This window comes from Castanea sativa, chromosome 4 (assembly GCF_040712315.1).
Source record: "Castanea sativa cultivar Marrone di Chiusa Pesio chromosome 4, ASM4071231v1".
Taxonomy (NCBI): Eukaryota; Viridiplantae; Streptophyta; class Magnoliopsida; order Fagales; family Fagaceae; genus Castanea; species Castanea sativa.
In genome coordinates this window covers 43,991,865-44,003,244 of record NC_134016.1, presented here as the reverse complement: position 1 = coordinate 44,003,244, position 11,380 = coordinate 43,991,865, and the positions used below count along the sequence as shown (strand labels likewise).

Here is an 11,380-nt window from a genome sequence, read left to right as displayed (position 1 = left end):
CCAATTATTATATTACTGTTTGAACCTAACAGAATTTGTATTGCTTTTTTTATTTCTTTGGATTCTTTGGTCAAAATATTTTGGTACCGTTTGAATTTGTAATTATGATATTGAAATATGCTATTATGATCTATATGTCTGATTGATTTTCTACTTAAAAAGTATCTACAAGTAGGTTATACAATGAGTTAATGGAGTTTCATGATTTCATCCATTAGTATTTTAAAGAAGTTATTTACAGAATAGTGTGTATATAAGTGCAAGAGTTCTTAACTCTCACTTACCATTCATCTAATAGTGAATAGGCCATTCTGATTTTATTGTGTCTGTAAGCTTTTGGAATTTTGTGTACATAAATTTATTTTATCAGTAGAATATGTACATTGATGCCTCTATGCTAGGATTGAGATTTCCTTGATCTATTGATACATGGGTGAAAAGGGATGTTTGATCGTAAAAGGGGAGAGTTTTTATTTTGTTTTTGATATGATTTGTAGTGTAGTTTCTGATCTGGATTAAGTTTAGAAACTGAGGCCCCACTTGGTTGATGCCAAAAAATAAAATACGTGGATAAAACATATTATTTAATATATGTAAATATAAATAAAGTTCAAAAGCCAAAAATGCTATTCTAAGATAACAGAGGACTCTGTTTTTATCGCTTTTCAAAACTATACTATAATCTCTGACATGTAACTTTCTGAATTCTGAACTAAATTTTATAGGGTGTGTATGGTTGTGGTGCAGTGGGTATTCTTTGCTTAGGGATCCGTAGTACAACAAAGGACTTACCAATGCTTTGGTCATTCAGTTGACTCCTTGCTGCCAGTCTGTACTTGCTGTCATGCTAGCAAAAACAGGGTTTCACCTGGTTTTACATATTATTGGATTTGAACCAATGACTCTCGCCGTATGCAAGCGAACCGCTGAATCAAGTAAGTCAAGCTGAGTCAAATTAGAGAAAATAGACTCCTATAAGAGAGCCGTTTGGGAAAATGCTATATGGGATGGATGTCGTATACAAGAGTGACGTAGAAGGATATATTTAGTTATTATTTTGGGATGTTATTCTATTTGGTCAAAGAGAACTTTTAAATACTCTATTATTATTGAGATTTGCAGATTGTACATATTTGTTTTATTGTGGTTAAAAAGAAGGTTAATTGATGCATTTTCTTAGAGATTATTATTATTGTAGATGTTTAAATGAACCATAGACTGAACCCTACTGAATTGTTATGGCAATATTAACTATTGTTTGTCCAATTTTATACAGAGTCTCTAATTTCAATGTTTTCTCTATGGTACATTTTTCCTTATATGTGGATCAGATATGCCAATTGAAGAGTGGTTAATAGTATTGCTAACATATAATTTATAAGATTTCCAATTGAAAATCAACATTTTAAAGAAAGTTTGACTATATGAGAATTATTTTGGTGCTTATTTTTTCTAGGTATGATCACACATGTTTCGATTGTGGGTCATCTTTGTTTACGATAGGTTTCGTCCCTCCAGAACGCATGTTAGTACCATATAAAATGTTTTTTACATCATTTTACAATTGTGAGCAGATTTAAGACTTAACGTTATTGAAATTCTTAAGATATCCTATAATGCCAAAGTATGTATCTTTATTCTTTAATTTTTAGGTGGTAGTTCTAAATAAGTTGGCTTCCTGTCAAAATGATTGGACATGGCATTTTATGGTTGTGTTTTTCTCTTTAATTCCTTCATCAAGATAATGTTCAGTTTTATTTTCATTGTCCAAGCATTTATACTCTATTTTGTGACTTCATTATTCCACTCTAATATTAATGGGAATTTTAAATTAAATAGTTAAAATTGTGTTTGGTGTTAAACAAAGTTCAAAAGTATTTTTACGGTTCATTTGTTTAAACACAAGCTTTTTTGGATTTTAGATAATTATAACTGTTAAGCTGGTATACATACAATAAATGAAATTCAGTTTCTAGAGCCTCATCCATTCTAAATACTTTTTTCTTTCCACATGTTTTTGTAAAAGCATAAAGGCAAATAAAACAGATTATGATTTCTACAAACATATAAAGGGTCATTCATTGTAATAGTCACTTGAGCTATTGTGAAAATTTATAAAGGTAACATAACTTAGAAACAAAGGGATCAATTGTACTTATACAACTTAAAAAAAATTTTAATAACCTTTATCAATTGTACTTATACAACTTAAAACATTTATATTAACCTTTACGTTTCTTTAAAAAAATTCCTTTAATATTGCAACACATATTGATGACATGCGAAGTCAAGATTTTTAATGACAACAATGTAAATATAGGGTATTATATTGCATGTCTTATATGAAAGATAAAAGTCAAACCTATCAAAGGATTTTTATGGTGAGTGTTGTAAAGCTGACCCTAAATCATAAAATGACCCCGTGCATTGCGCGGGTTAAACACTAGTGACAATAATAAATGATACCTTCAATTAAAGTAGAAGATCATACCATGAGAATTAACAAAAGAGAGATTACTATTAGAACAACAAAAGAAAACTGTTATTGCTTTCTTTTTCTACATTTACATATATTGCTCACTATCACCCTTTTCTTCCTCTTGCACAAACTTGAAACAAGGGACCAACTTTGGTTAAACGCGGATTGTGGACAATCGTTTTACAAATCGAATGAAATTTTCGTCCCTATCCAGCATGCTGACCCTCACATACATAGGGCCAACCCCAAAATGTTTTCCCCCTCTAGTCAAAATTTTATGGCCCCTTAGGAAGGTTTCGCAGTCCTCTATATTGTTTTCACATTTTAACCATGCAAAAGCTGCAAAGGGTATAGAAAAAATATGAGTGTAAAATTGTATAAATTTACAAATTTGCTACAGTAACCATGTATATTTATACTAACACTATTTATTTTACATTTTTATAATATTTTTTTTTACGTATTCTGAAGATTAAGAAAGAGAGTGAATGATCGTTGTTGTATGTGAAGAAAGAAAAATAATTTTAAAAAAAAAAGAGAAAAATTAATATTTTAATTAAATATATTGTAAAATAAATAATCTGATGTATGATGTTTTGAAAAGTGAGTATATAAAATTGAAACAATAGGTTCTTATGCTAAAATATATAGAAATTTTTTCAATAGCTGATCCGAATGCTCTTACCAGGCCGAGGCTCAGAGACTTGATTGAAAAAGGTGCAAAATGCAGGCGGAAATTTAGGCAAACTAAACATTCCGCTGTGCTCCACTGCCTCTCTCAACAACTTCCACCTCTCTGCCATACTGTGGTAGCTGAAGTCGAAAAAGGTTTCACCTACTTCTGAGTCGTCAACATGTTCATAGGGGTCAGAGACAGCTTTCAGAACCTTAGCTGCTCGAATTTGTGAATCCTTGGACACGCCTATGGTGTTGAGCTCAACAAATTTAGTCATTCTTTTTGCAACTTCTTTGTCCTTAACAATAGCCCAACTAGGAAATGTAGAAGCAAAAGCATTAGAAATTGTTAGAATTATGTGGTTGAATGATTAAAGTTACCATTCTCAATAGTTTAAGCTTTTGGGTAATAAGTAATTTAACATGGTATTAAAACCGAAAGTCTTATGTTCGATCTTTATCTCTTCCACTCTACTTTTTATTTAAATACCACATGTTGAGCCTCACCAATCAAAAGTAAGTCTGAGCCCACACGTGAAAGCGTGTGTTAGAATTATGTGACTTGATGATTAAATTTGTCATTTCCCATCGGTTTAAATTTTTGAGACAATCGGTAATTTAACAAAAATAAAACTAATGCAACACATATGACTTGCATTACAAAACAAAGAATTAGCACAAACCAATTATACAGCTATTAATATGATTATCTAGATATGATCAACTTACCCAATCCGCATTCCTGCATGGCCTGTGCTCTTTGAGACTGTGAACAACATGAGTTCATGGTCTGCAGGGGAAGAAATAGGAGTATATTGCGGCCAATAGTAGGCAAGGTCATGAAGCAATATGCCCTTATTTCTATTAACCACTGAATGCCTTGCAGTCCCGTCAGGGTTATTAGGAGATGTAACTAGTTCAATGTAAGGCCCCTCTTTGCTGAAGTTCTGTGCCTCACCAGCCCATTTGTAAAGGCCCGACTTTAGGCAATCCGTCATAGACGGGTAGGACTGCAAGTAATTTGTAACTCAATTATAAATTTATACATCTTAAAAATGTTATTTTCTAATAGGCAGTTACAGATAAGTTCTTTGTTTAAAAGAAGGAAGAATCAAACAAATGTAGATTTTTCAGCATTCAGAATACCAAACCCAGCTAGAAGTCTAATATCTTTGGCAAATTTTTAGAATTCCTCCAACTTGACATTAGCTAGGACCTTATGAAACTGGTTATTAACTTATTGTTATAAACAAATGGTATCAAAGTTCAGGGTGGTGTGCGGTGAAAGTGACAAGGTATTCAGGATCCCTACCCTAGAGAGAACAAAGCAAGCCAAAAGAGCTCACACAAACGATCTGGAAATATTCCCAACAAAGGAGTGTTGCCAATGGTGTACTAGATCACGGAGAAACTTGCAGTTCCAATGAACGGGAATGTACAAGCTGGTTCCCATAGATGAGAATGCGGGGTTGACACATGGTTCCCATTGATGGCGTAAAGGCCCATGGATGACGTTTTGATAATGGAAAAAGGTCATAGGCAAAGGGGAGCTAGTAGAACTTGTTCATGGTGCATAAAAAGACAGCTCACAAGTAAGGGAGATATTGTTGGAAATACACATATAAGTGAAGCCCCACATTGAATAAGAATAACAAAAATGAGTGGCTAATATAACACGATTGGGCTCAAACTCATGGGCTTAAATCTTTTGTGTTAGGTGGTATCTCTATATGTTATATTAACTACTCAGTTAGAGGCATCTTAGTACAAAGAAGATAAGGTGTTTGTGTCATATATTATCCCAAGTCATAAGGGTCAGCGAGGATACAGCTGTCTAAGACAGACTATGGCTTACAGTTTACTCTAAAACCTGCGAGGTCTGTGTTTCTTAGGGGACAAAGAAAGGTGAAAAAGATACGGACTTGTTCTACCATGTCCTTTTGAATTCTATGTATGTGGACTGGATCATGACAGTCATCAAAGAAATTGGTATTAATACTATGTTCCTAAAGCAATTTCCTGCTATACTAAGCATGCTAGAAAAACAGTGTGCAGACAGTGCATATGACACAATCACACAACCCATTCAACCAAAAAGATTTTGCTATCAATGCAATATAGTTGACTTGTTTTTAATAAGGGCAATTTGACTTTCAAAGTTCAAGAACATTTAAGGAATGCCTTCTTTTAAACGGTTCTTATACATCTGAGAGTACAAAGTGTATTTGAATAACCATTTGAAAGGTAAATTTTTAATAATATTCATCCAATCAAGTTTGGCACATGCAAGTTTGCAGTCCCATGTGCATTGTGAGAATTTGTTGAATCCTGTGTTTGGTAAATGTGTCAGTGCGCATTAGTGCAAGCGTGAGGAAGAAAGAAAAGAAGATAGGGAAAGCATAAATTTAAGTGCGGGGAATATAATTAAGAAGCCAAAGTAGAGTATTAGAAAATTAATTAAGAGTTGAAAAATCTTGATAGTGCAGTAGAAACAAATAGCATGATACTATAAATATGTTGGACGGAGGTCAACAATATAATACAATGCCATTAGTGAAAAGAAATATTGACAAAGAAATATAAGCATGCCCACCTTGTAAAGGTGATTAAATTAATCATGATCATGATCAAAGTGATTAAATTAACCATATATAAAAGCACAGGAGTAAACCTTTAAGTTCATTAGTATTAACCATTCTCTTTGAATAGATTCTCTAACAATCATGACGCCAAGTTGCTAGAATATCAAACTCAAGTCGATTAAATTAAGCAACAATATTAAACCAACAAAGAATAGTAATGAATGAAAATCCTTTATGGCACACTCGATATTTAAGAGTATGTTCCACCATTTACGTTCTTTTATTATTATTTTATTCTTATAAAGTAATGAAAGTTTATGGTATTAAAATATATATCATATACATTATTTATTGTGATTGGTAGAGTATAAAGTAAGACACAGCAAATGGGACAATGAATTTTTATCATGTTGATTGCTTTTTACCATTAAGCTAAGACAACATTCGGCTTTTGGTGTTCGGCTTTTAATGTAAATGTGGTTCGTACTCCAAACTTCTTATTTAAAGACAGGAGACTTTTTCAAATGAGCTAAACTAAAATCCACGATTAGATTTTTATTCTGTAACAATATAGTTTAACAATGTATGCCCTTAGGCTTTTACTAATAGGGTTTTACTAACGTATACTCTTTGAGCATACATTAACAAATCATTTTAGGAATTTTTTTTATAGAAAAATGAAAAAGTAATTAATTTTTTTGACAATTTTTTCAATTTATCATAAAAAGTTTCTTAGAATAAATGATTAATGTATGTCCTGAGAAGCATACATTAACCAAACCCTAATATGAATAGGGAACTTACCGAATAGTAAGGGGCTTGAGATACCACACTTATTGGTTCAGATGCATCACTCGGAGAGAGAGCAAAGAGAGCAGCTAGATAGAGCTGAGAGGAACCTGTACCAACAACAATGTGACGACCATCTGTGACAGCATTACCAACAACTTTGTGTAATCTGACCACCTGCTTAGCAAACTCAGGCTCCAAAAACCAGCAAATGTTGCTGATATCGGAAAAGTAGCTCATGTACTGCCACCCTGGGATCACAACTGTGGTTTTGTCGCCCATTTGTTGCCAATATTTTTCATACATTGTCGGATCACCACTGTTGAAAAAAATTATAAAATTAACATCTTTTAAGACAATGTATGTTGGCCATCATATAGTTATTATTATATTATTATCATGGTACATTTTAGAAATAAATTAATATTAATTCAGAACAAGTTTACAAATCCAATAAGTACTCTTTGCAATTGGTCTGCCTAGACAGTCCACCATAAAAATCCCAAATGGTCCAATGGCACCAATCAATTTGTTAGAGAAGAGAACTACCTACCTACTAATCATTATAAAACAAAAACAAGAAAGAGAAAAGTCACCTCCCAACAGAAACAGCCGAAAATGAAAAGACATTTAATGGCAAGATTATTTTGTGAAAAATGTCACTTCTAGTTCTTGCAAAGTGAAAAAGACTGTACACAGCAATTGGGTTCTGAATTTACTTGTTAGGAGTAGGTGTGAGGATGGCAGCAATGTGGGACCCTATATATCACATCTAACATAAGATCAATATGATGTTAATGCATTATTTCTACCTAAGAAATCTTAGTTTACATTGTGCTAGTAAGTAAGATTTCCTTTATAAACTAAACAACTTATAAATGTCTAAACAATGTATAAATGTCATTCAGCCAAAAAAAAAAAAAATTCAGCAAAAAAAAACAATGTATAAATGTCTACAAGGTAAGATTTACATTATGGCAAAAAAAACAATGTATAAATGTCATGCAGTGATTGTTAAGGTTAGACTGGATTCTACTTAATAAAAAAATTTGATAAATAGAAGAAAAAGATATAAAATTGGCCCCACATCTTATTTTAATATATTTTTTTCTCTCTATAAAGCTAGCCCTACAATCTAAAAGCTGCAAAAAAATGACATAAAATTGTAATAAAAAAAAAAAGGACAAAAGGTTGTTGTTGACGGGCACGCCCTTTAACATAATCCTTATGTTACTGGTACAATATAAACCTATGTTAAATATCATTCAAAATAAAATAAAATAAAATAAAATTTTTCAATATATGGCCCACTAAGTGGTAGATCTAGACAATCCCACCTTTTTTTTCTTTTTCTTTTTTTTTTTTCTTTTTTTTTTCCCTATATGACTAACAGAGGGCCTTAAAAGTTTGGGCGGCCAAAAAGTTCTGAGATTTCAAACATCCCACGGAGCAGCACTAAAGTTTGAGTCTTTACATCACACCAAAGGCCTAAAGGTGTCTGCATGCAGTGTGTGTACAAAGCCACATGCCTCCCACAGTCATCCATCTACTTCTAACCAGACTTATAGTGACTTGTGTAGTACTTGTGCCTGCTTTGATATGTGCATATTGGGGTCTCCAACTATCTTATATATATATATATTATGTTTTTGTTCATGGATGTTACTGTGCACTTCTTTAAAAAGCTTCAAAAGAATCCCACTTAACTGGGAAATAATAAAAGTCAAAAGCTGATAAAATTATAGAATTTAAGTTAAAAGTGGCTCGATTCCCTAAAACGATGCATAATGATGTCTCTAATTAAGGGGTAACTTTGTGAACTTGTTAAAGACGCTTAAAAAAGGTCGCACTTGAATTAGAACAAGTGAAAACTGATAAAAAAAAATCCCCCTTAAGGTTACACAAGACACCCCAACACTGTTTGTGCAAATTTGAAGTCCACAACTTAGGTATATAACATAATGATGATGTTGTTGGTCAAATGTCAAGAGCACCACCTATGGTGCATGTTAGAATCTAGCAAATACTAGTAACACTAGCACCACCACTCACCTCCCTTCAACTTTGGAACAGAGAAATGACAAAACAAGAGTCCTCGGTTGCAAAAGGATCCTGAGTTCCCAGGCCCAAGTCTAACATGCACCATGGAAAATCTCAACCAATAGAAGGAAATTAGTGTTTGGAAAAAATTAAAAAATCAGCTTATTTTACTATTTAGTTTATTTTTACTACTATTTATGAGTCTCATTATACTTTTTGCTACTGTTCATAAGTCCCACTATATTATTTCAGCTAATTTTTACCTTTATTTATAATATTTTCAACAAAAAATTTTCAATTTCAATCAAATAAACTGAGCCAAACAGATCCTAATACTCGACGGTAAAAAGTATACCACAGCACACGTTTTGAATCCCAGCAGGACTAGGACTACACGGTGTTGCCAATAACAATACTGTAATAAAAACAATAATTACTTCCCTGACCAATTGAGAAATATCACTGACAACATTTCAGGTTTCTGACATAGTAGGAGACCCTTGGATTTGTGCAGCTCTCATTGCTTACCTAATACTTCCCATTCTAAAAGCTACTCATTTGGTATGAATTTACACTTATGCCCCTGAATTTTTTTTTTTTTGGCCACTGCCTGGCTCTTGAGTGAGCAAACTTGCTAAAACTATCATCAAATAGTTTTTCCTTACAAATTTTTCATTAAGTGAAAAAAAAAAAAAAGAACAAAAAGACAAAAAAGCTAACTTGATGTAATTGATAACAAAGAACTACAAGGGAGATTAATGAGACTCCAGGGCAAGTATTCCACAAGTTGAGATATATAAAGTATAAACTGAAAACAAAAAGAGACAGAGTGTTGCACTTACTGATCGAGATTGATAATTCTCTCCCCGCTATCCTGAGCTTCAGCCAGAGTAGTAATGGAAGAAAGAGAAGAAGACACAGACAAGCGAGTCCTTTGTGTAACTTGGTCTTTCTCAGATTCAAAACCGAGCCAATTAAGGCCCTGTTCCCTCTCGAACACACTCCTCAAGATGAAACTCACATTCAAAGCTAAAGAAAGTACGAAGAAGTGCCTCATTGAGAAAACACTAGCCATTTGTACCATTGAAAAGTAAGAAACAGAGTATTAAACAGAGTATTGGAAGAAAGTCAGAAACAGAGTAAGAAAACAGAGTATTGGAACAGTGAATGCAAGTGAAACAGTGATCTTGATATTTATAGCGAAGCCCAGAACATGGAAACAAAAAATTTGAATTGACAAATGGACCGCAGGGGAGTTATTGCATGCAAATAGTTGGTGGTGAGCGTTATTGAAAATGTTTTAAAAAATTATTTTTTTGACTGATCTAGTTGAAAAAACAGAAAATGAAACCAATCTAGACAAAATTGTGAAACAGAAAGTTAGTAGGCGGTTTTAAAACTTGGGAACTTGGAATTGGACTCTGAAACCCTGAAAAACTGACAGGTAATCTCTCAGATTCCTAGGGTTTCTAGAGCCTCTGTGCATGCAAACCCCCAATGTTCTACAATTTTGAAACTTTGCCCTGAGCTACCCAGTAAAGATTTTCATAGGAAAATTCAAGTTATTGAAATAGTTGGCAAAAAAAAGCACAAAACAAAAACATGTTGAAAGAACATCAATAACCAGCATGCTAAGTTGCTAACTCCTATGAAATTCACTGAAACTATCACAAAATGAAAACAACAAAAAACACAAAAACAGAAAACAAAATCCCAAATCCTAATACATTTGCATGCTTTACTAGCAAAGACCAGAAGAAAGAAAACCCAGAAGTGATAAACAGTGTAAAAAACTAAAATGTAACAAGAGGGTACTATGGATTATGGAACACCGAACACACTCCTTGGAAGACTTCCCAACATGATATTTCTCTCTGGAATCAAGAAATCACAAAGGAAAAATCGCAGTTTTCCGATGTGTGAGATCTCGAAACAATAACACTCCCACTAGGCTTTTTCACTGTTTTATTTTTATGTACAAGCAAAATATTTATTTATATTATATATATATATATATATATATATATAATATATATACTATATTATATACTATATACTACTCTATTATATTATACTATGGGAGGTACGGGAAAAAAGGAGGGTTTTGAAATAAAAAAAGCTGCTCTAATATGCTCTGCATTGTTCAGTTTACTTTTCTTTTTTCTTTTCTTCTCAATAAATTTTGCTTTTCACTTTTTCCTCTTTGTTCTATCGGAAAACTGTGAATTTTATTCAAATTGAAAAGCAACTATTACATTTCGGAGAAAAGCTTGTTCTAAGTAATATGAACTCTCTTAAATTTAAGTTTCTATTAAAATCTTATCAGTTTTTTTTTTTATTTATGTTTTTAGATGAATAAATCTTATCTTTTTTGAGTTGTGAGCATTTTGAGTTTTGATTTGGATGGGAATTAAAGAAGAGAGAGATTCAGATAGCGAATAGTGTGAGAGAGACGTACGGGTTTTCTAGTTAACCCAATTTTGTCAGCAGTTGATTTTTGAACTTTTTGCTACCTCAAATAATAACTTTAAAAAAAAAAACTTTCTGATTACCTTTTTTATTTCTTTTTGAGCAAATCTTTCTGATTAACTTGTAATGTAATTGCATTTGCTGCTTTTTTTCTTATCTCGGTCTCTCTCTCTTTTTTTCTTTTTACTCTTAATTATATTTGTCACCTTCTTTTATAGATTATTTTCGTTTGTACCGCCTCGTAATTTTGGTTAATAAGATCAAAAATATTATTTATACTATTTATATGGTTCAAAAATATCCATAAAATTTACGTTTTATAAAGAAAAAATTTGAGGACAATTTG

At 32.5% G+C, this 11,380-nt stretch overlaps 1 protein-coding gene across 1 annotated transcript; it reads right to left on the bottom strand.

Annotated features, from left to right (window-relative positions):
* Window positions 1–2,493: 2,493 nt before the first annotated feature.
* LOC142631372 (tryptophan aminotransferase-related protein 2) lies at window positions 2,494–10,516 on the bottom strand. Its single transcript, XM_075805509.1, has 5 exons — window positions 9,408–10,516; window positions 6,541–6,844; window positions 3,884–4,164; window positions 3,165–3,469; window positions 2,494–2,818 (listed from the first exon to the last, which is right to left on the bottom strand). The coding sequence occupies exons 1-5, from the start codon at window positions 9,647–9,649 to the stop codon at window positions 2,634–2,636; spliced, it is 1,317 nt and encodes a 438-aa protein (XP_075661624.1). The 5' UTR covers window positions 9,650–10,516; the 3' UTR covers window positions 2,494–2,633.
* Between the last annotated feature and the right edge of the window lie 864 nt (window positions 10,517–11,380).

What these genes read in the sequence shown, in the direction of transcription:
- LOC142631372 (XM_075805509.1), bottom strand. Translation starts at nt 9,649, where the DNA reads ATGGTACAAATGGCTAGTGTTTTCTCAATGAGGCACTTCTTCGTACTT. An exon ending in CTCAAGCCCCTTACTATTCG is followed by an intron (nt 4,165 to 6,540) that starts GTAAGTTCCCTA and finishes AATTACTTGCAG; the next exon opens with TCCTACCCGTCTATGACGGA. An exon ending in AGTCTCTGAGCCTCGGCCTG is followed by an intron (nt 2,819 to 3,164) that starts GTAAGAGCATTC and finishes TACCCTTTGCAG; the next exon opens with CTTTTGCATGGTTAAAATGT.